The following is a 25,480-nucleotide window of genomic DNA, read 5'->3' on the forward strand; positions in this document are numbered from 1 at the left end:
CTGGATGTCACAGAGGGTACATCTACACTGCAATAAAAAAATATGTGGCACTGAGTCTCAGAGTTTAGATCAGGGGTGGGCAAACTTTTTGGCCCGAGGGCCACGTTCGAGTTGCGCAACTGTATGGAGGGCTGGGTAGGGAAGGCTGTGCCTCCTCAAACATCCTGGCCCCCGCCCCCTATCCATCCCCTCCCGTTTCCTACCCCCCTCAGAACACCCAACCTATCCAACCCACTCTGCTCCTTGACCCCTGACTACCCCCTCCCAGGACCCCACCCCCACCCCTAGCCGCCCACCAGAACCCCACCCCCTAGCCAACCCCCCCTCTTCCCACTCCCTGTCCCTGACTGCCACAACCCCTGTCCACACCCCTGGTCCCTGACAGGCCCCCCGGGACTCCTACGCATATCCAACTTCCCCTTGGGATCCCCTGCCCCTTATCCAACCTCCCTGCCCCTTACCATGCCAGAGCCAGCCACGCTGCCGTCCTGCCCGACAGGAGTGGCAGGCCAGAGCGCTGCCAGCATGGCAGTGTAACTGTGGGGGAGGGGGGACAGCGGGGGAGGGGCCAGGGTCTAGCCTCCACAGCCGGGTGCTCAAGGGCCGAGCAGGACGGTCCCGCGGGCCGGATGTGGCCCACCTCTGGCTTAGATCAATAGACTCGGGCTCATAGAGCTTGGGTTGTGGGGCTGAAAATTTAAGTGTATATGTTTGGAACCACCCTCTCTCTCATGGATTTGGGTCCAGGTTCCAGCCCAAATGTCTGCTTTAATTTTTAGTCACCACAATCTGAGCCCAAGTCAGCTGACACTGGCCAGCCGCAGCTATGGCTGCCATGTTTTATTGCAGCGTAGATGTACCATAGACAAAAGGGCCTGGTTTGGAACAAGGTATCTTAACAAGAACTGGCTGGAATTAACACATGTGAATGGCAGACCCAGCAACTGGACCATTAACTCCTAATGACTAGCAGCCAAGAGCAAGTTACTTTCTCCATCTCTGCAGGGAAGCAAAGTGGAAAAGTCCCAAGCAGGAGAACAAAGGGGAGGAGATATGAAGATACTGTGTTAAGTGCACTGCTGCAGACATGCAGGAACTCGGATACAAAACCAGGGCTTTGGAGCTGTGCTCCGGCTCCTCTCCAGCTCCAGGCAAAAACCTGCAGCTCCACTGTTCCGGAGCTGCAAAGCCCTGTAACAAAACAGATTCCAGGAAGGTATAGCATATTGCAGCCATAGGCAACGACTCTGTAGGTCAGGGGTGGGCAAACTTTTTGGCCCGAGGGCCACATCTGGGAATAGAAATTGTATGGCGGGCCATGAATGCTCACAAAATTAGGGTTGGGGTGCGGGCTCCGGAGTGGGGCCAGAAATGAGGAGTTCAGGGTGCAGGATGGGGCTCTGGCCTGGGGCGGAGGAGCAGGGTTCCGGGGTGGGGGGAGTAAGGGCTCTGGCTGGGGGTGCAGGCTCTGGGGTGGGGCTGGGGATGAGGGGTGCAGGAGGGTGGATCGAGGGATTTGGAGGGCAGGAGGGGGATCAGACCTGGGGCAGGGGGTTGGGGCGCAGAGAGAGGCTCAGGGGTACAGGCTCTGGGCGGCACTTACCTCAAGTGGCTCCCGGAAGCAGCAGCATGTCCCTTCTCCAGCTCCTGTGCGGCCAGGTGGCTCTGCACGCTGCCCCATCTGCAGGCAGGTTCCCAGCCAATGGGAGCTGCGGGGACGGCGCTTGGGGCAGGGGCAGCATGCAGAGTGGAGCCCCATAGCTGCCCCTACGTGTAGGATCCAGAGAGGGGCCATGCCGCTGCTTCCAGGAGCCACGTGGAGCGGCCCCCAACCCTGCTTCCCATCTGGAGCGCCGGAGCGGGCCCGTGCTGCAGCTTCCAGGAGCTGTATGGAGCAGCCCCCGACCCTCTCATAAAGCAGTATTATCCGTCTGAACTTGTTGAAAGAGTATTTAAATAAAAAAAATAAGACATTCTAATAAATACCTTTAAAAATTGTGACTTGCTGCTCTGATGTTCTTAAGGGTCTTTTTAACCAGGGAGAAAGTGACTTGCACAAGGCACAAAGTAAACTGAAAAACAAAAATATCTTTCATTCAGTCATCGTAGGTGATACTTACATCAATAAGTACAAACTTTTCAGATGAGTGTCTTTTTTTTTCAAGTTTGCATAAGTATTTAATCTCTCACATAATCACTCTCTGATTTGTTCTCCTCAATTATAAAACATTGCAGTTTTTTGGCTGCTTTCACTTCTTTTAGTCTGACTTGCTATGAGATGTACAGATTCTGTGGTTTGTTCCTCATTTGCCTTAGGGTTGCACCTGAATTCCACTGGATGGATACAAGTTTCACTTTTATGCTATCTGTACCCATCTGTTTTCTCTTGTCTTATATTTAGATTGTAAGTTCTTTGGGGCAGGGATTGTCTTTTTCTTTCATGTTTGTACAGTGCCAAGCACAACTGGGGCCCTGGTCCATGACCAGGGCTCCTAGCACTAATACACAATAAATAATAATAATAATAATAATCGACAAAAAACCCTTAGCTGAAACTTGTAATGCAGGCATAATCTCAAAGTAAATAGTGAGGGCAACTTTTTGTTGCAATTCAGCATCATCCTCTTGTGTCTTAAACAGGAGAATTCTAAATATTTATCCAATGACTTATGTAACCTTCCAGGCAACATTAGTATTCTGGTCATGTTATACTGTAACAAAATTTGAGAGAGTAAAGTATCTTCAGAATTTTGTAAAATGTCCATTTCTGTCTTTTCATAGAACAAACTACAAAAGGAGCCATCAATAAAAGTGAAAATGAGCGCAAGGAAATGCTCCAGCGCTACAAAGAGGAAAAAGAACTTCGAAAACTAAAACAACAAAGAGAGAAAGCTAAACGGGGAGTGTTTAAAGTTGGACTTTACAGACCTAATGCACCTGGCTTTCTTCCATTTGTACCACAGAACCCAGTGATAGTCAAGCCAAAGGACAAGGTAATGAAGAGTAAAATTTGTACTGGTCTTCAATGGCACATGTTAAATAATGCTTTATATGTGTTTTTTTTCATTGTTTTATCATACAGTAAGAAATTAATAGAAATTGTACATAACATTTTTACTAAGTCAAAAACTGAGGACTAACTTCATCACTGGTAAAAAGAAAAGGAGGACTTGTGGCACCTTAGAGACTAACAAATTTATTTGAGCATAAGCATCCGATGAAGTGAGCTGTAGCTCACGAAAGCTTGGGCTCAGATTAAATTTGTTAGTCTCTAAGGTGCCACAAGTCCTCCTTTTTTTTTTTTGCAAATACAGACTAACACGGCTGCTACTCTGAAACCTTCATCACTGGTGTAACACTAATAGAGTCAATGTTATACCAGTAGTGATTTGCCTTCTTTTTTATAAGCAAAGTGGAATAGATTTCTATGGTGTATAAATTTACATTCTTGAACTAGGACAGAAGCACCTAGAGCTAGTCTGCCCTACAGTGGAGTGGAGGCATATACTGACAAAAGAATTACTTTTGCTGGTATAGTTTAAACCATGTCCCCAAACAACATAAGCTGTAATGCAAAAGGATTCTCTTGCTAGTATAAGCTGCATCTACATGGGGGTGGTGGTTACATAGTGCTCTCAGGGGTGTGATTAACTAGCATAGCACTACAGGCAAATCTTTGTAGTATAGTAACTCCTTGCTTAACATTGTAGTTATGTTTCTGAAAAATGCGTCTTTAAGTGAAACGATGTTAAGCAAATCCAATTTCCCCATAAGAATTAATGTAAATGGGGGGTGGGGGTTAGGTCCCAGGGAAATTTTTTTCACCGGACGAAAGACTATAGTGTGTGTGTGTATATATGTGTGTGTATATATACACAGAGTATAAGTTTTAAATAAACAATTTAATATTATACATAGCAATGATGATTGTGAAGCTTGGTTGAGGTGGTGAAGTCAGAGGGTGGAAGAGTGTGAGATATTTCCCAGAGAATGCCTTACTGGCTAAATGATGAACTAGCACTCGACTGAGCCCTCAAGGGTTAACACGTTGTTAATGTAGCCTCACACTCTACAAGGCAGCATAAATGGAGGGAAGGGAGACAGCATGGCAGACCGAGAGATACGCACCCTGTGTGTGAGAGAGATGCACATTGCCCCTTTAAGAACGCTGACACCACTCTAAGTACATCGCCTTTTTAAGTAGATCAGCAAGTTGACAGCTGCTGCTGCCAGAAAGTCGTGTGGTCCTGTCCCCTGTCTCTCCTCCCTCACCCCCCCCCCGCGCTCTATGGAGATGGGGTAAGTGGTGGGGAGGGGGAAGGGGGACATCCTGACATTAGCGTGCGCACGCGCACACACAGCAAGCAGGAGGCTTCTGGGAGTAGCTCCAAGACAGAGGGCAGGAGCAGTACATGGCAGTGGGGGGAGGGACAGCTGAACTGCCAGCAACTGATAGCCTGCTAAGCGGCTGCCATACAGAGGATTTAGGGGTGCGGGAAGCTGACAGGGGGGCGCCGGTCCATCCTGGTTCCAAGCCCCCATCAGCTAATTCCAATGGGCTGCTCTTTCTGCAAGCAGTGGACAAAGCAGGCGGCTGCCAAACAACATTATAAGGGAGCATTGTGCAACTTTAAAGGAGCATGTTCTATAATTGATAAGCAATGTAACAACGTTAACCGGGGCGACTTTAGGTGAGGAGTTACTGTATACACCTGTCCTTATTATGTCAAAGCCTTGTCTTCTTAATTGCTGCAACTGGGGAGAGGGGAAAGGAATATGCTAACTTCTGTTTCTTTGGGGATGGGTCTAGGCTGCTCCTACTTCTTCTGCAAGGATTACAAGATCAAAGACAAAGAGCCACTCGGAACAAACTGTTATGTCGGCTAGATCTCAGCAGTCCATGGTTTGTCTTCTGTTTTCTCGTTTACAAATTGAGAGAATTAGATGTGCATAATAACTGTGAATGTTGTAATTCCTTTAAAATCCCTAGTTTTGGGTCATGTGTACTTACATTCAAAACTTTACTGCCGAGCTGACAGTTCTAACTATTGTAAAGAAGCTTTACAGATAAGGGTAAAAGCACTTGCTTATAGTCCCAAGGAGCTGACTGATCACATGGTGCTGCCTGTTCTTGTTTCCACCTGCTATATTGCACTAAAGAAAACTAGCTTAGTTCTGTATAAATCAAAAGTACTTTCTTAATATTATTTTTTCATAGAAAACAATTGCTCTACTTAGCCCACGGATGATATGTGATCACAAAGGAAAGGTGGTTCATGAGACAATCCAATATCTGGTTCTCACTATGGAAAATTTTTTGAAAACTGCTGTACTAACAAATAACGTAGCTTACAAATATGTAGGATTTTCTTTCTGTATGCTGTGTAGTTGTGGCATATCAATCCCAGGATATTAGAGAGAGACAAGGTGGGTTAGGTAATCTCTTTATTGAACCAACTTCTGTTGGCAAGACAGAGAAGCTTTTGAGCCACACAGAGCTCTTCATCACAGACCTGAAGCCACAGACCTGTGGCTCAAGAGTTTGTCTCTCTCAACAAAAGTTGGTCCAATAAAAGATACTACCTCACCCACCTTGTCTCTCCAACTTCTTTCTGCTCCGTTCATCTTCCCATGTTTTAAATTCCTCCTCCTACCAAGTTATTCACTAGCCATTACTTTGGCTTGGAGAATTGGTGAACTATGATGAGCCTTGTATACAGATCTTTGAAGATAAATAACCTTTCCTAACCTGTATTTTCTCATTCTATGTTACTTTCTGGCTTCATAGCATAAATGGGTTGAGGACCACCCTGAACACTAGGTGCACCGTAGGTGTTTACTTCTACAAAACAGGCCATGGATTTTTATGTTCTTATACAGTGGAACAAGATCTCTTGGTTTTTAATGTCTCATTTAAAAGGTCCTCACACGTTACATTGCATACTACTCATTTAATCTTCTAAGGATGAGAGACTGAATTAGCCATAGGTCTAGATTCTAGCTGGGCTCTAGGGAGTCTAAAATAGCAAATCTGATGCTTAGAATGCTAACCATTCCTTTCTTTATTCTGCATATTGCTTTGATAATTTTCAGTGATGAAACTAGCAAATGTGTCAACTGAGCATCTTTACCCAAATCTGAAATGAGAACCCTGTTTAAGAATTTTTAAAGACTGACTGTACGCAAGTATCCCACTGCAGCACTTTGGACCTTTGGAGTGATGGGTCCAGGCCCAGTTCCATTTTATTTTGTCAGCAAGAATGAGTTCAGAGTTGTTTTTGTCTTGCACCTTTCATGCCTAACTTGATTATCACTTAATACTTTAATCAAGGGCTAAACTCTCTAAATTATACTATGTGCTATTTATTTGACCCCATGTTCTGCTTCGTTATGACTTGCTTCTTTACGGCCTAGAGTACTTTGTGCATTTCAGATGCAGTTAGTTCTGACATCTTTCATGACTAACTTTCTCTGCTGTGAACATCTCTACAAGGGTGAAACATTATAATACTGTCTTGCTGTTGGTTTAATTGAATGTTGTATTTGGACTATCTACCTTTTTTGGGGCACCAGCTATATACTTTTGGGGGCAAATTAATTTGAAATAATCTTTGAAAGAGGTCACACTTTGACTCTCTAGCAATCTTGTCTTACATAATGTGAACTTACATTTGAAGGATCTCTACTAATAACTTTCACTTCATGTACTAAGTTTTCTGAGAATTGGCATCTAACTTGCATTACATGTGCATAAAGGTCCAGCAGAAATCAGTACCCACTTCCAAAGTAATTTAGAAACCCAGTTCAAGGACTCGCTTCACTCTTTACCCATCCAACTGAGAAAGGGTCAGAAGTATAATGTAAAATTGAGAGAAGTGTCAAAAATGAGCTGTTTTGGTTCCCTTAATCTCTCATTTTAAACACTTAAAATCAGTGTGACACTAATCAGGACTTTCTAGAAGAGGTACAAAGGAAATATGAAAGAAGGGGAAAGAATTAGTCTTCCTTATTTTTAGAAAGGTGAAGTTTCACAAAACATACCTTCTTTGTAGATCTATGCTGACCACGCTATCAATGGGCATAGTGTGCGCCCTACCCAAAGCGGATGCAGACAGACATGTGCAGACAAAGTGACTGAAAAAAGGAAAGGTAGGAATGTAAAATGGTTTGGCATGTGAAAGTGGACACTGGGTTAAAAGGTCATAGCACTGGGACATGGATTGCCTAGCATACTACTAGCCATGAAAAAGTGAATTTTCAGTCTAATTTACTTTTTTCCTATTTGCATTGTGTTGTTTTTTTACAATTCCCTCTGCTTGAGCAAAATGGACTGCTCAGTTTCACTTTATGAATACTACAGGGGATGTTATTTTCAAATTGTCCTGTTAAAACTAATGAAAAACATTGCTTATACATTTTGTAAAAGCCTGTGCTCCAAAAATAACTAGTCCACCTGATTTCCATTTAAGTCCACACTTCCAGCACAACCCAGGCAGGATTTCCCCTAGGTCTTGATGTTTTAACTGAGTCACCTGTAGGTGTGCACCCTCTCCAGACCAGTAGTACCTATGCCATCTCTGTGTTCAAAGGTTAGATTTTTTTCCCCTAACCACAGTCAGTGAAGTAGTGCCCATCGGACAGACTTCAGCCATGCCTGATCTCATGCAAAGCACTCCAGCATCCAAGCCCCTCTCTTTTGATATCCTTTGACCATTTTCTTTCTTTGGTTGTGCCTTGAGAAGGATTTCAGACTAAGACTGTTTTATAATTTGACACTGGCTGTAGCTTGCTGCATGTTTTCATGCCTCCAGGGTTTCATTCTCTTTCCCTATGTCCCTATTATACCTTCTCTTGCCCTATGTTGTGGCTCCATTGTATAGTTAGTGCATCTTTACCCAAATCATAGTTTGCCTTCATAGTTTTGGAGCAAAGCTGGAAGTTCTAATTATTGTGAACAATCGGTGTGCAAAATATGCTCACCACCACTAACTTCAGTATAGATTTGGCAAAAGGCTTTAATACAGCCAGGTTGCTGTTATCCAGTCCAGAGTAGGTTGCAAATTAGACTAGTAAAAAAACAGTGAAATTTTTACCAAAAAAGCTGCTCAAACCAAGATAATGTGCAAATATAGGTGGTTTTATTAAGTAGTGTGGACAAAAAAATCTGTCCATAGAACATCTTGTCATTGAAACAGAAAATCTTTAGAGAATACAGATGTTAATGTAGAGACCATGTTTTGCAAGTGTCCCACACAAAGTGTAGTCCTTTTCTGAAAAGGATAATGTTATAATGTGTGAATGAGTTTGTTCAAACTGAAGTTCCTAAAGTGGCTCAACACATTGAAAAATGGCTCTGAAGAGAGCAGGCTAAATGGCTTACAGATTAAACAATTTGCCTTGCATGCTGGAGGCAGGAGTTCATGCCCCGTGTGAGATATTAGGGCAATTAGATGAATGTGGCTGTATTTGGTACTGGTTGCATTGGTCAGTGATATAATGTGACCCTAAGCAGCCACATACGTTAAGAAATGGTTCTTGCCGGCAGTATCTGTCTAGTTATTGGACTTCCTGTGTGATGGCTCCATATACTTGCAACATGTTTCTAGAGAGGGTGATTTCAGAGTAGGCACTGGTCCTTAAATATCACTGAGATATAGGTGCCTTAAATACCTTAGATAATTTGTCTATAATTTTCAAACTCACTTAAAAATCTGAGTAGTTTCCAGCATGGATTGTTTTAAATCACTGATTTTAATTATTTAAATCAGCAAGTAGCAAACCTTAATTTAAATAATTGGTTTTAGTTATGTTTTCTGTTAGTACTTTAGTTATTTTCTTAAAAGGCTCATAATTTACGAGATAACAATCTGAGTAAAAAGTCAGTTGTCAAGCTGCATTTAGAAATTGTAGTTCAACTAAATGCACAAACAGCATTTGAATATTGTTTTTCATTAAGTAAAACTACTGTACTGTGTTGGATACATAAGAAGGAAAAAAAGTGAAACTAAAAATTCCTAATAAGCTTTTCTGTACAATGAGGGGAGGAGTACTGTTTGGGAAAAACAAAATACTAACATTGACTCCATTATAAAGATGGAAAATGATATAGATACTTGATGCAGTATATGACAAATATTATGTAGTTTATTTTAAAGCTTGACCTCAAAAGTTACCATGTTTTTGCTTATAAAAAGCAGCCTTTAACTTGTTACTTAGTGTGTAGTAGAAAGGGCAAGTAGACTCAGCATATTTTTAATTTTTTTCAATGGTTTTAATAGGTGATAGTAAATATAGGCCTTAGCCTAGCTTGTCATAAATTTAATTGTAAACAGATTTATTTTTGTTAAAAAGCATATGATTTATTTTTTAATAAATCAATAACTTTTATCTACTCAGATCCTAGGCTAAAGCTTTTTGCCTGAAAACTGTATTCAAAGACTTACTCTTAGAGGAAAGATGGCTTTGTGGTTAAGGCACAAGTTTGGGACTTGGGAGGTCTGGGTTTAATTCTGAGCTCTGCCATGTACTTCCTGTGTGAGCCTGGGCAAGTCACTCTTTGTCAAGTCCTTGTCTGTAAAATGAGGATGATATTCACTTTTTTTGGTCTGGTCTATTTGTATTGCAAGCTTTCGGGACCAGGGACTCTTACTGTGCATATGTACTGTGTCTAGTGCAATGGGCTTTGATCTCCATTAGGGTCTCTAAACACTGCCATAATACATTCTGAGGTTTTGTGCGGTCTTTGGCAACTCAAAGCACTGTCCTGATGCCAGGATTAATCTCTGCCCCCAGTGCTCTGGGAGCGCTAACTGCATTAGCATAGAGAAAAATCTGGCGACCTGCCATCTGGTGCTGATGCCAAAGCATTTACCGCTGGCTTTTATGAAACCAGAACTTTGGACCTAAATTGATTGATAATATTGTTTTAATGTTGCCTCCTTGCAAGTTATGGTGAAATAGCCTTAGGAATTATGATATTCCTTGCAGTGGTGGTGCAACCTGAACTCCCTACACCCTCAAATGTAAGAGTCACCAGATCAACCTCCTCTACTCTGACCAAACAGATGTCAAAGCCAGCTACGACCATGAGTAAGTGAAGCAGTAAGACTCCTATATTCTTGGTGTTCATAGAAAAACTGTTTCAGCTTGTACAGCTAAGACTTAGTGTTCAGAGGTGGCACAGAAAACTTAGTATCAAACTGACATAGAAAGGAAGGGTCTAAATGTTGAAATCAGTAATTTCTCCTGTGAAAGAAGGCCTTGTAACTTCAGCCTCTATTTCAATGTTTAACTCAATATGCAAAAGTCAACATTAGAGAGAGTTGGGGGAAATACAGTAATATGGAAGTATTTATACCTTATGTTAATTAAAGGCTGGCACATCTGTGCTTTTTCTTATCTGGCTTAAAGTCCTGCTAGTTGGTTGTATCACCATTAAAATATTTATGTTATAAATTATCTCTGTCTAGTAACAGAAATCAAAAGAAATACATTGTCCGAGGTAGGGGCTGCTCTCCATCGGTGTTTGTATGTTGCCCAGAACAGTGGGACCCCAATCTTTGAGGCTCTGAGAGAGAAATGTTTAATAATGTTATCCCTTCTTGTCCTCAAGATAGCTGTCAGAATGTAACACTTTCTTTCACACTGCCCATTATGCATGGAAGTACCCCCTGAATTAAACAGGCCACTACCACTGTTGTGATCATATGGATGGCAAACATCAAGTAATCATGCATGACTTTTAATCCTAGTATGTCCACGTGGCAAGAGGAAAGTAAAACAAATTCTGGACTCAAAAATATTTGACAATGTCACTTCAATCTTTAAGGAAATACTGCAGTGTTTATTTTGAGTGTTCTGTCGTTTTATCTGGGGGAAGCTGGAATAGTATAATTCCTTAGATATTTCGGTATTAGCCCCATGGGGAGCTAAAAATCCTTTTAAAGACTAACATCTTGTGTTCTGGAGGGGGGGGAAAATTGATATCAGTTCTGAGTAGCATGGGTCTTGTCATGCTGCTAAATCCTAGAGCATCTTTTTGTATAAACAGTACAACTTTTCTTTAACTACTCCTTGTCTGTAACCACTGTGACATGCCATTATTTTTTTTGTTTTCATACTTCTATAATAATTTGAAACCTTCTGATGAAAGATGTTGTATAAATAAGCTATCTGTTTTAATTGGCATGGAATCTGTTCAGCCTTAGGTAACCAACAACAAAAAAAGTCAACAAGTAGAGGAAAACAGCAGAAAGAGGTCAAAGCTGAGAATGTAGAGGTATGTTACTTGATATTTGTAAATATGAAAATTGAACAAAGCGTATTAACAGATTCAGGAGTGTCTACGAGAAGCAACTGTACTACATAGGTGCTGTAGCTGAAATAGCAACCACTGCTTTGACTCATGTCTTCACTGGTCTGCTTGCAACTTGCAGGTTACTTTGTAACTACTGTTGCATTGCTTTTTAATTTTCTTATTAATATATTTAGTCTTAACTCTTCACATTGGGAAGTTTCAGAACTTTCTGCTTACAACCAGACTTTAAATATTCAATGTGAGCAATATTAATCCAATTTTAGTATTCTTCTTTAAAAGACCACTGCCCTTGCTACTCTGATCAGTTTGTTACCATAAATATTGTCTTGAGATGTATTTAAGTAGACATGGGAACTTTGTATGGAATAGGGTCTTTAGTGGGAAATACATATATATATATATATATATATATATATGCTTCCAAAACAGTTTCTCAGAATTGGTATATATAGTTTATAGTTTTGGGCCTTATGCTTTTATAGACGAGCACATGCACCCTTACATGAGCTTTATATGCACATCAGTAGTTTTTTAGGCAAGTTGGGTTGCATGCAAAAGTATTCTGCAAAAATCCTAGACTTGTGCATGCACATCAGGTGTTTTTGCATAGAATTTGTGAACAAAACTGCATGTATGCTTTTAAAACTAAATGGGCCTAATTTTTTGTTTTGGGCCAAGCCTATTAGGCTTTTTGGGAGTCTTAGTTAATATCTATTTGAGTGTCATACTGTTGTGTGGCTTTTAACTGGTATCTGCAAGATACTTGACTGAGATGGTTTTAAACGCATGTAGCTACAGAATTGGCATGTTCAGCTAGTTTTTATGTGATCAAATGTACAGTGTAATCATGCTTTTTCAAAAACTCATGGAATTCTGAAATGTTTTGGAGAAGTTGTCTGGTTCAGATACTCCTGTGCATTTTCAACACATCTGGCCAAATCCTTCTTGCTTAACCACGTGTAACCACAGTGACTTAGTTACTGGTCACCAACCCTAATTTAAATTAGTACAGAGGCATTTATCTGGAATATGCAGATATTCACTTTCTATATGCACACATAAAACTTCACTTGCTGCATCATAAGGAAACAGCATGCAGAGTGCCTTTTTTCTTAACTACCACTTCAAAATGTAGCATAATACTCCATTCCTCACTGAAGACTGTACTGAGAGTTAAGTAAAACTGTCTTTGAATTGAGTGAACAAGTGCCTGAACAAGCTTTTCATGCTTAGATCAGTGAACAGAATTTCAGAAGTTGGAAACAATCATCTTCAGATTGAGAGGAGCATCTCAAAAAACTGTCATCTTTCTGTGCCAAAAGCTTAACCCACTGAAAATGAGGACTAGAATAAGCCATCCTAACTATAACACACATTCTTTTTAGAGCTATTACTGCTCTCCTGCTGGTAATAGCTAACCTTAAGTGATCACTCTCGTTACAGTGTGTATGGTAACACCCATTGTTTCATGTTCTCTTTGTATATAAATCTCCCCACTGTATTTTCCACTGAATGCATCCGATGAAGTGAGCTGTAGCTCACGAAAACTTAAGCTCAAATAAATTGGTTAGTCTCTAAGGTGCCACAAGTCCTCCTGTTCTTTTTGCAAATACAGACTAACACGGCTGCTACTCTGAAACCATTCCTTTTAGGGTGGTTGCAGATGTGTATTCCACTCAGGTGTGCTGGAGAACTTTGCCTAGTGATACCTGTAGGGGCAGTACTCTAGCCCCTTAGCCCTTCCCTGGGTTATTTAAGGGTGGTGCCACCCAAATCCCCTCAGTTCCTTTTCACCACCTGCCACTGGAGTCGGAGCATTTGACATGGTAGTTTACCTCACTCTATCTGTTTTTTGGGGCCTTTATTGTATATAGGTTAGTTTAGTAGTACGCGTAGATTGAGTCATAGTAGGTAGGATAGATGGATAGGGTATGTCTACACAGCAAAGAGAAACCCATGCCTGGCCCATGCCAGTTGACTCCGGCTCTGGGGACTCAGGCTGCAGGGCTCTTTCACTGCTGGATAGACTTCTGGCTCGGGCTGAAGCCCGAACTCTGGGACCCTCCCACCCTGCAGGGCTCTAGGGTTTTTCTTTGCAGTGTAGACATACCCATAGTTTAACCCAAGGGTTAAACCTTGTCAGTCATGTGGGGTGTCTGTCCCCACTAGTTACCCCCACGCGCAGTGTTTGTTGTGCCTGGGAAAAGGGCACATCTAAAGAAGGGAGTTCATCTGCCAAGTCCTTTAAAAAGAGAACACTGGTGACAAGCTATTTGCATCTGAAGCGCAGCACCTTCTAGAGCAGGCCATGAGTCGTCCCCCCCCCCCAGTCCCCTTGGTACTAGGGATCTCCACAGACTGTCCAGCCTTGCGCTCTCATTCAGAGATGACATGTTGCTTCCAACACAGTCTGGTGCTTCACATAACAGAAAGGGGGTTCATTCACCTTCCTCTAGTCCTCCAAGGAAGAGGTTCAACAAGATGGACCGAGACCATTCCAGGACTCAGGGATTTCTCTTCGTCTTCTAAGAGGAGTGCTGGCTGGCACTATAATTCCTCCAGTACGCAGGTTGGAGCTGGGCTGTCTCACTGATTCCCAGCATCACAACGAGATGAGTTGGACACTGTACTACCATCTCCAGTATTGGCCGTGTCATCTGTTGAGTCCAATACCGATGATGTCAGTGTTGGCACTGATTGTACGCCATTGGCATACCAGGCGGTGTCAGACCTGCTCTGCCTTTCCTAGCCTGATTCCCCAATAATTCAAGAGCATTCGGCAGCCAGGGACGCTGCTTCTGCTGTGCCCTCAGCACCATGTGGTCTGATTGCAGAGATGTCTTGTTCGTCAGTACCGTATTCTACTCTGCCTAAGACTTGGAGTTCAGAGTTGCGGTCAACATCCTTTTTCTTAACAAGCAGACTACTGGTGCAGATGCTTTCTTCAGCACCGACTATGTCTTTGCTGCTGACCATATCTTTGGGATTGGTACCTGTGATGGGTTCCCCCCCTGGGGTGCTGCCTGGAACTGGGGTACCACTGAGCCTGCCTGACCCACCAGCTTGGGCTCCCTTTTCACCCTATAAGGGTGTGACAAGATGCAGACACGCTCCCGGTCTCACCAGCACACAGGTAGGGACACACCTAGCTGCAGCTACACACACAGATACTGAGATCAGCTCTGCATGGGAAGGCTCAGCTAAGACACCTCCCAGTTCCTAAGGTACGCACCCCCCCTTTGGAGGGTAAACCTAAAATTATACGGTCTTGCGCTGCACGAGGAACTGTACAGCATAAGCTCATAACATTCGCCCCCTCCCTCAATGTGGGGAGAGAGATGGCTTTCTGTCCCAAGTTATAATTTCCACACACCAGTTTTAGGCAAAACAAAAACAAGTTTATTAATTACAAAAGATAGATTTTAAGCGATTTATAAGTGATAGCAAACAGATCAAAGCAGATTACCTTAGTAAATAAACAAAACCACAAACTGAGCTTAACACCCTAGATAGGTAGGATATGAATTACCAAATTCTCACCCTGAGTGATAAACAGGCTAGTAGATTCTTAAGGTACAAGCTGCCTTGGCTTTCCCAGGTTTTCATACAAAGGCTAGCAATCCCTTAGCTGGGGACCATCACTTGCCCCTGTTCAGTCTTTATTCCTCAGGTGTTTCCAGGTGTGTTGTTGTAGGGGGAGTAAGGTACCATCATGATCTCATTGTCCTTTTATATCATCTTCTCACTTGCTGGAAAGCTCTTTTGCTGTGACCTGTGTCAAACAGTTCCCATTGTGTAGTGCTATCTCTGAGAGGTTTCTATTGTATACAGTTCCTGGGGTAATCCTTGTGCTTGTGTGCATTTCCTCAACAAGCCATTAATATTGTTTGGCCTTTTTACTATTGTATTCAAAAGGCCGCGTGTGGGTGTTTTCAACCTCACAACATGTTTCAGTAACACATACATAACCAAACTTCAAAACTTCACATACAACAATAGCACATACAATCCGATGAGATATTACTGTCTAGCAGATCAAGACTTTTAGAATGATACCTCACAAGGAATATTTTTGTACAAAACATATCCTAATTACATGACGGTGAATATTGAGGTGCCAGGGTGTCGCAGTACCTCCCTCGTTTGCTTTAGTATTGTGTGGAATTGTGATGCCTCTCTTGGTACTGGAGGCACCAACTGCTCGTTCATCCTTGGTACTGATGCCATCTCCATACTGGTTTTTGGATGAGGAAGGTCATTTGCTTGCCCTGATGGGGATTGCTCCTCCTCTACCAGTGGACAACTTGCTGGTCTTGTCGAGACAGAGTTTGGGGACATCTTCCACTTCTCCCTCGCCTTTTGAAGCACTGTTCTCAGAAATCCTCAGGACCATCCTCAAATCACTGTCTGTATAGAGATTGGCACGGTTCTCGCAGTAGGGATAGGGGCCCCTGCCCTAGTACCTATTGGTCACCAATGCCTTATCCCTATTCCCAGTTGCCTCCTTGGAATCCTTAGTACAGTCCTTGGTCTGCCAAATCGTATTTTTTGATGCAGTACAAGGCAGGGTTGCCCATTCTGGCTGCCGTTTCTTGTCCTGAGTCACCTCTATTACATGCATAGTCTGAGTTCATTCCTCCTGACTGGTCCAGACTGATTCTCTCATACAGGAGCTTCTATTGGCCCTGCACTCTTCCTCATCCTCTCCAGGTGACTCTTCCTCACCTGTTCCTGAGATTTTAAGGATTTCCTGAGGTGTATGGCTTCTGCCTTGGGCATTCAGGCAGAGTTCATGCAGGAGAAGACACAAGTTGCTGGATATTCTCCAGGTGTCAACTCCAGGGATGGTGGCTCTCCAGGTAAACTAAGCCTTCTTGGAGTTTGTGAAGTCCTTGTTGAATACCCCATCTTCATTACCACCTACAGCAAAGCATTCTGAGAAGCACTATAATGTTCTCATGCAGGGATTCAACTGCTTCTGCTCCCATCAAGCCCCTAACTCTCTTATGGTAGCAGCAGTAAATGACCAATCATGACAGAGGAAATACGAATCCACCCCCAAGAACAAAGAATCTAAGAGGCTGGACTTGCCGGGGATGGAGGGTGAGAAACTTACAAGACTATAATTACATATGTGCATTGTAAATCAGCAGGCATTGTTATCTATGGACTTGTCTTCATAAATAGCAGCGCAGCTGCACTGGGGTGGCTGATCCGCTATAGCGCTTTAGTGAAGGTGCAGTTACTAGGCTGGCAGGAGAGCTTCTGGGGTGGGCTTAGTTAATCTGCCTGTTAGGGGGCTTATTCCTTCACCCACTTACTTCCCTGGTCCTTCTCGCACGAACAGAGAGCAACAATACCCGAAGTCCAAAGGTGCAAACAATTCAATGTTTATTGGGGTGAACTTCCAGCAAGCATGATTCCAGTTTCCTTTCTTAGTGTCCCCCTTCCCAGCTCTGACACCACAGAGCCTTACACCTGTGTCCCTGTTCCCATTCCTGCCCTTAGCCAAACATGATTCCAATTTCCCCACCCCCATTCCCTGTTCCCATTTCCCCCACCCGCATGCCCACCCTCCACCCCCCTACTTCCTGATTGACTGCAGACTATATAGTAAAACTTGAGTTCTGCTTTGCTATACCTTAACCAATCATGTTCCTGAAATTTAACTAACCAATCCTAACATATTGTAACATGATTATGTACCCAATTATATCCCACCACCTTAATTAGTTTACACCCAGCAAAATTAATTATACAGCAGACAGAAACAATCACAGAACCAGACAGAGACCATGCAAATAAACAATAGCAAAGTGGGAACTATAATGGCAAAACAGAAGTGAGGATTTCACATCCCGGCTATTGATAAATGAGTTCTTGCCAGACAGGATGCTATCAAACTAAGTTTCCTTTTACATTTTCTAGGCACTTCCCTTTCTCTGGAGGTGATAGGCACTATCAGGACAGGATTGTATTCCTAACAGCCCAATAGCACCTTATTTCAGTGTGACTAGTTTGGAATGTGAGGATGTGATCGTTCGCTTCCCAGCTTATGGCTGCCTCTGTTGCTTAGCCAAAGGCCTTAGCCTAAGAACAGGGTCTCAGACTGTCACAGAAAGAGAAGGCCCTTTCACCAGCAGACAGTGATTTTGATTCTTTTATACCTCTATAACTAGCCAAGTGATAAGAATACACCTAAATTCTTAAAGTACAGGCTTTTGCAGAGAGGCCTGAATATCTATATCCTAACACTGCCTCCCCGAGAGGCGATAGCTATGTTGATGGGAGAAGCTCTCCCTCTGACATAGCACGGTCTACACTGGGTGCTAGGCTGATATCACTGTCACTCAGGGGTGTGGATTTTTTACACCCCTGAGCGATGTAGTTTATACCTATATAAGTCTTTATGGTAGACCTGGCCTAGATATGACTTCATCAATTGAGACACTATCTCAAAATTCAAGCCAGAAACCTCCAGGGAAGAATTTAAGGTGTTTGTTGGAGAGGGCCATCTGGTGGCCAAAACTTCATTGAAAGTGGCCCTGGATATGGTGGACACCTCTTTTAGAATTACAGTAGAACCTCGGAGTTACGAGCACCAGAGTTATGAACTGACCAGTCAACCAAGCATCTCATTTGGAATGGCAGTATGCAATCAGGCAGCAGCAGAGACCAAAAGAAAGCAAATACAGTACAGTACTGTGTTAAATGTAAACTACTAAAAAAAATAGTAAAGGGAAAGCTTAAAAAATTTGGCAAGGTAAAGAAGCTGTTTCGGTGCTTATTTCATTTAAATTAAGATGATTAAAAGTAGCATTTTTCTTCTGCGTAGTAAAGTTTCAAAGCTGTATTAAGTCAATGTTAAGTTGTAAACTTTTAAAAGAACAACCATAACATTTTGTTCAGAGTTATGAACAACCTCCATTCCCGAGGTATTTGTAACTGAAGTTCTACTGTATGGCATCAGCTGTGACTATGAGAAGGGCCTTATGGTTGCAGAATTCTGGCATAGTTCCTGACGTTCAGTAGTGTATCAAGGACTTACCTTTCAATGGTCACATTTTGTTTTTGGAGAGAACTGATGAGACTTTACATTTTGTTTAAGGACTGCTGGGCCACTTCGTTTCCTAGGGGTTTAAACCCTGTCCAGAAGGAGGCATAATTACGGAAGTCAGCAGCAACAGTACTGCTCACAGCCATTTTTAAGGCAGTAATCTTTCCCTGTTAAGCAGCAGGACTCCTCTAGGAAAGGGCATAGATTGCAGAGGAGGAAGCCTTCTGTGTCTAATTTTAGCTAGCAAGCCCAGCACATTGTCCTCCATTGAGTAAGCAGCCATTTTGACTTTCAGGTCCAGGACAGCATTCCATTTGTGACTTCGGTGCCCGCATCTCTTCAGTTTGGGAATAGGTTGTCTTGCTTTTATGGTGGTGCTTGGGATACAGTAACCCCTGACAAATGCGTGCTAAGCACCTTCAGATTATGCCATTCAGTTCCTCTGCATCTCTCCTACCATGTCCCTCCTCAAGAACCCTTTTTGTGAGCCACTGTTTCTTCAGTTGGTCTAAATTCTACGTGCTTAGAGAGAGCTATAAAGGAGGTCCCGCTGCATCACTGGGAAAAGGGATTCTATTCCCAATATTTCCTGGTCCCCAAACCCAAAGGAGGGATGAGGCCAATTCTTGATCTCCACATCAAATACATCAAATACGTGTGATTCCGTATGGTCACTCTAGCAATGATCCTTTTTGCATTAACTCACAACTGGTTTGCTGCCCCAGATCTTCAAATGCTTATTTCCACGTAATGATTTTCTCAAGCTATAGGAAGTTTCTGAGACTTGTCACGGCAGGTCAACATCAGTATGCTGTGCTTCCACTTGGCCCGTCCTCAGCTCCTCGTGTTTTTGTCAAATGCATGGTGGTAGTGACTGCATACCTCAGGAAAAGAGCAATTCACACCTTTCCGTATCTGAACAATTGATTAGTGAGGGTCAAGTCAAGACAAGTCCTCTTGCATGTTCAGTTCACATTGTTACCCAGGCTTTTCAGAACCAAAGCAGTGGCAACTTAACTGTTTCACTCCAGGCGGTGTCAGGAATAAATCAATGGGAACACAGTGCTTCTGGATGATGAAAATTGATAAAATAAGTATGCTCTTATCTAAAACTACTATTTATTAAATTTAAGCACACAGACATAAGCAATAGGTTTAGAACATCTCAAATAATTACCTAGAATCTGAGATTGTCTACTGCTGACCTGCTGCTAATTACTCACTACACTCTCTTTCCTGCCAGGGAGTATGGCATCAGGAAAAAGTCTCTCGGGATAGCCTCAGAGAACTGTTCCAAAGTACACTCTATTGTCTTTTTATAACTAACCTTTATAAAACACACTGCTCATAGTAACCCCTACAGGTTCATCACCTCTCCTAACTTCAATAAACTACTTATTAACAAAACATTCCTAACAATCTTAGTCATAATAAGCTTCTGTATCAAAGGTGCCCAAACTCAATGTCTCCATCCACTTATTTTCTTTCAGTCTCAATTTGTTGACTCTTTTCTCCCCTCCCATTCTGGTTAGCAGAAACTGCATGCCTACAGCTAGTATTTGACCTTATCTCCAGAAGCATGGCTTGTCCAAATTAACCCTTAACGATGTGGTGGTCTATTTTATTAATTCAGGGTGGCTGAATGCACACAATATGGATGCAATTAGCTTGATCAAATTCTGAGGTAACATTCCCCTCAATTCCAGGGCAACAACAATGCACCTTTTCAATTATGTGAGTCTGATTTTAAATGAGGGGAGGTTAAACATTAATACCACTCAAAAAATCAAGTTCATTGGGGCCCTACTAGATTCTATAAGATCCAGGGCATTCCTACCAAATGAGCAATTCCAGGCAATTTGTTGCCTGTATCTGTCTCTCTGCTTTCACACTTCTACTGCCATCTAAGTGTGCCTGAAGTTAAGTCATATGGCTGCATGCACTTACATGGTCCACATGCAAGATTTCACATTCGTCCTCTTCAAACCTGGTGGAGGTTGGTCTGTTGCCCAAATTGTCAGGTATTGGATGGGCTGGTCCAAGTGCATCCAGTGGTTCTGAACTCCCTTCAGTGGTGGACAGTTCAATGCAAAGTATACCAAGGTGTTCTCTTTGCTTGTGTTCTCCCCACATCCCCTTAGAGAGGATCATAGTGACAGATGCTTCCACAATAGGTTGGGCAGCACATCTGGGGGAATTGAAGATACAAGGTTTATTGACAGAGCAGGAAGCATCTCTTCATATCAATGTTGTGGAGCTTCGGGGCATTTACAATGTATGCAAGATATTTCAAGTGCAGATTGTGTCACAGCAGTTCACGTACTCACTAACAACATCACCAGAATGAATTATGTGAACAAATGGAGGAAACCACTCCAATCAGCATCATCAGGAGATGATAAAGTTCTGGCAGTTCTGAATCAAAGAGAACATCATTTCCGCAGCTGCTCGTTTACCAGAGGCCCAGAATTGCTTGGTCAATCATCCAGCAGGAATTTCTCCGAGAATCGCAAATGGTATCTGAAGAGTGGTATACTGAGGACCATGGGATATTCCTGCTATTGACCTGATTGTGACAGACGACAAGAAGTGCAATCAAGTTGACCCTCGAGCAGGTCTCAGTCCAGATTCCTTAGCCAATATCTTTCACGTGAATTGGGGATCAGCATTGATGTATGCTTTCCCCTTGATCCCGCTCATTCCTCGGGTCATTCTCAAGCCAAGAATGGATCATGCCAGACTAATTCTTATAGCACCAGTTTGGCCAAAACAACGTTGGTTTTCTAACCTCCTCAGTCTTTGTCCACCCATTCCTCTTCCTTGTTGACCCAATCTATTGACTCAGTTCTGTGGTCAGATTTCACAGTCTGCCCCCAGCATGAATACTAGTATGGTTAGATAAAGAAAACTGCTCAACAGATTCTGCTTAGCAGTAGAAAGCCCTCCACTAGGGCCTATCTATTTGGAAAAGTGGAAACATTTTCCCATTTGATGCCTAGGCCGGGGGATTCCACTGATGCAATCCTGCATTCAGGACGTCCTGGAGTACCTGTTACACCTTCAGTCCTCTGGTCTGTATCTCAGTTTGTTGAGGGTCCATGTGACAGTGATTTCAGCATTTCATCCTGAAATCCAAGGACAATCAGTTTCCTTGAACTCCATAGTAGTCAGATTTCTGAAAGGGGTCTCTTGTCTCTTTCTACCAGAGAAGAAAGTGAGACTTAATACTGTGTTAGCCCACTTATGGGTTCTCCCTTGGCAACTTGTTCTCTGTCTCTCCTAGGCAGAAAGACAGGGTTTCTTGCAGCCATAACTTCTGCGAGAAGAGTTAGTGAGCTGTAGGGCCCTGATGGCAGACCCTCTATATACTCAGTTTTTCAAGGACAAGATTGCCTTGACACCTCATCCTAAATTTTTAGTCTCGGGGTGTCACTATTTCATCTTAACCAGCATGTTTACTTACCCATATTTTTTCCAAAATCTCATTCCAATGCTAATGAACAGTGTCTTCATTCCTTGGATGTGAGACAATGCATGGCATTTACTTGGAAAGAACTAAACCATTTTGTTTCCTTGTCTTTTTATTTCCTTTGCGGATTGCAAAAGGGTCAAGCGCTCTCTATGCTGGCAATTCCAAGGCGGATAACATCCCATGTTACAACCGCTTGTTATGGGATAGCTCAGACCCCGCCTCTGCAGAGATTGAGCCCATTTGACAAGGTCCCAAGTGACATGGATCGCATTTCTCAGTGACATTTCAATATTGAATATTTGCAGGGATGCTACATGGTCTTCCATACATATTTTTACCAAGCATTATGCTGTTACATCTGCGTTCAGACCAGACATGAATTTTGGGAAGGCAGTCTTGTTGTTGCTCTTTAAGGAGACTTCAAGCCCCACTTCCTTCTGATACTGCTTGTGAGTTACCCAAGTGGAATACATGTCTGCAACCACTCAGAAAAGAAAAGATTGTTACTTACCTGTACTGTAATTGTTGTTTGAGATATGGGTGCAGACTTGTATTCCCCGATTCACCCTCAGTCCCCTGTGCCTCAGAGTCTCAGTTCTTGACATTCAATATGAAGGAAGTGACGGGGAGCAGGGCAGCACTGCCCTTAAATAACCTGGAGAGGGGCCACAGTCGTGAGCACCATCCCTTTGGGTACTGCTAGGCAAAGTTCTCTAGCTTTGGTGCACTTGGCATGCACATACCTGAGTGGAATACACATCTTCATCCACATCTTAAAGAACAACAGTTGCAGCACAGATAAGTAACAGTCTTTCAGTATTCCAGTGCTATAATTTAGGATGGAGGCCTTCATTCTGTCTATTGCTTGGCTAATGTGCCTAAGTATTGGAAGTACACTCACCCTGTAACATCCCCAATATCTAGGTAGAACAGGCAAGCTGAGGATGAAATGTAAGTCTCAAACTCAAAGCAAGGGAATTCAGCTATCTTAAATAAGACTTAAGGAGGATTAGATCTAAATTTAATCTTCTAGAGCAGTGGTTCTCAACCTTTCCACACTACTGTACCCCTTTCAGGTCTGATCTGTCTTGTGTACCCCAAGTTTTATCTCACTTAAAAACTACTTGCTGAGAAAGTCAGACCTAAAAATACAAAAATGTCTCAGCACACTATTACTGAAAAATTGCTTACTTTCTCATTTTTACCATATACTTATAAAATAAATCAATTGGAATATAAATATAGTACTTACATTTCAGTGTATAGTTTATAGAGCAGTATAAACATTTAATTGTATGAAATTTTAGTTTGTATTGACTTCACTAGTGCTTTTTATGTAGCCTGTTGTAAAACTAGGCAAATATGTAGATTAGTTGATGTACCCCTTGGAAGACCTCTGTGTACCCCCAGGGATACGTTTACCCCTGCTTGAGAACCACCTGATAGAATTTCTTTCCACAAATTATCTTGATTTATGGATGACTCCAACTACTGGTCACTTCTTTTAACGTAAGTATTTGTCCCAAAAATGTGTTCTGTATTGTTATCTAATGACTAAAGTCCTGTAGTACTTGCAATAATATGGACTAAAGTTGAAATAGAAGTGACAATAATCTCTCCTTTATTTCTACTATAAGAACTGGTTTAAATGTTTGTTTTGTCTACCTTGTGCTGTTACAGGCACATAAACATGAAGTGGAAGGAAATACTTTAATGGATCAACTAACTGAAGTCTCTGTCAGTAACTCTAAAAATCCAACATCAGAAGTCCATCAGGAAGAGACCCTGCTGGAAAAGGAAAACATATCAGTGACACACATTCCGGTTCCATTGAGACAGAGAACACGTTCTTTTGCTCCTCAGAACTTTGTGTTTCAGCCCCTAGATGGTTTAACAACTTATAAAGTTACACCCATGACTCCTTCCAGGGCAAATGCATTTTTGACCCCCTGTCTCTCCTGGAGCCCTATGAAAATTGAAGCGTAAGAATTCCCTCTTCTAACAACTTTGCTTCCATTACAACTTAGACCTTGGTGATGAAAAAGGATTCAGATTGCAATGTCAATTCTGCTGTGGAAATCTGTCTAATGTTAAACTGTAACAGTATGTCAGCTGAAGGAGATCTGACATTTAATGAAATGCTTTCTGATCACTACCCGCCAAGCCTATATTTGACTGTGTAGTGGTAAAGGAAACCATGGTCTATAATCCTGTACCTTTAGAAGTAGAGCTCTCTGCAGTCTCTTGATATATGCTATGAAATACACACTTGTTGCTTTTTAGTAAAAATAGTTTGAATTCTCAAGGCACAAATGTTTAACATTTAGATTTGATTAACTGTACTTAAAAATGCCTTGTTCCTGTAATGTAGTATATTATTGGCCATGTTAGCCAATTTTAAGGCATGCCAAGTAACTTTCTAACTTTTCTGTTCCTTAGTAATATTTCTAAAGAAGAATCAAGAAAAGAGTGTTTGTTTAAAAGTCAAGTTTCACCTGCTCAGGAAGGGACTGATAAAAGCTCTCAAGAACAGCAAATTGGTACACATTCACTGAAAGTGAAGGATGGTATAGTATTGTGATTCACATTTAATGTAATCTTCTCTTCCTTGTTTGGCAAATGCAGTGTCCTGGTGATCAAATATCCTTCATATGTTTTTTCAGAATGTGTTTCAACCAAGACGCAAGATGCTATGCAGAGTTCAAATGAAACTATTCCAGTGTCTGCAGATATCCCAGCAATTGAAACCAAAGGAGGAGAAACCGATCATGATGTACCCTATTTCAGGTTTGTGTTAAGATTAGCGTCCTACTTAGCTAACGACTTCAGAGCAGAGCACTAAAAACTAGAATATCCATAAAACACAAACTCTAAGTCACTTTAAACTCTAATAACACAAATAGTAAGAGGTTTTCATGGTAGTTGGATAATCTGAGTCATGTTTAACTCTCATACTGGCCTTTCCTAGAGTTCTTAAATCCAGTGACAAACCATCTCTTAAATGTTAATTTTTAATAGATCAGTGTCTTCATCTTTCTATATGTACCAAGCAAATATTAATTACTATTCTCTTTGTGCTTTGTTTGTATTCTATACATATTGAATAAAAACAGTTTAAAGTGATGAAGACGAATGCCTTCTTAACCCTAGGAGAGCGAGCTGAGAAAGTTCCTCTTTTTATCAGTCTCCAAGACTGGCTGCTTAGAATATACGAGCAAGCTATAAAGCCTATCAAACCATTCCTAGAGCAGAAAGAAGAAATCTTTCCCTCCTAGTAAGAGACTAAGAGATAACACCAGCAGCTGCAAAAGTACTAATGGCAGTTAGGGAGAATCAATTTTACTCTAAAATATAACAGAGGTTGGGTATCTCACTTTTTTCTTTTCTTTTTAGAAACGTTCTTGCCTCTGAGACTGAGAGGCTGATGTCACACTGTCTCCAGTGGGATGGAAAGTTTGACCTGGACATACCAGAGGATGGTAAGAGAACAAACACGTAGTAGGGCACAGAATGGGTTTCATCCCAACCCCATATTGTCTGATCACTGGGGGCGGGGGGAAAAAGCATAATTTATTTTGATTGTATGGGCCAAATTGCATTGGTTGGGACACATGAAAAAACTGTATTTGGCAAA

The 25,480-nt window shown here is 42.1% G+C and overlaps 1 protein-coding gene across 4 annotated transcripts in view; it reads left to right on the plus strand.

The window, feature by feature from the left end:
* The window catches only part of DLGAP5 (DLG associated protein 5), a 47,376-nt gene that overhangs the window by 2,210 nt on the left and 19,686 nt on the right, over nt 1–25,480 (plus strand). For 3 of the 4 annotated variants that reach the window (XM_084630345.1, XM_084630346.1, XM_084630348.1), the window contains exons 3-11: nt 2,782–2,993; nt 4,811–4,903; nt 7,053–7,149; nt 9,988–10,089; nt 11,202–11,278; nt 23,527–23,828; nt 24,286–24,413; nt 24,510–24,633; nt 25,240–25,325. In XM_084630345.1, the coding sequence (XP_084486471.1) occupies nt 2,782–2,993; nt 4,811–4,903; nt 7,053–7,149; nt 9,988–10,089; nt 11,202–11,278; nt 23,527–23,828; nt 24,286–24,413; nt 24,510–24,633; nt 25,240–25,325 (1,221 nt within the window). The remainder of the gene's footprint in view (nt 1–2,781; nt 2,994–4,810; nt 4,904–7,052; nt 7,150–9,987; nt 10,090–11,201; nt 11,279–23,526; nt 23,829–24,285; nt 24,414–24,509; nt 24,634–25,239; nt 25,326–25,480) is intronic. The other variant, XM_084630347.1, reaches the window with a different exon arrangement.

This window comes from Lepidochelys olivacea (genome assembly GCF_965140295.1).
Source record: "Lepidochelys olivacea isolate rLepOli2 genome assembly, chromosome: 6".
NCBI lineage: Eukaryota > Metazoa > Chordata > Testudines > Cheloniidae > Lepidochelys > Lepidochelys olivacea.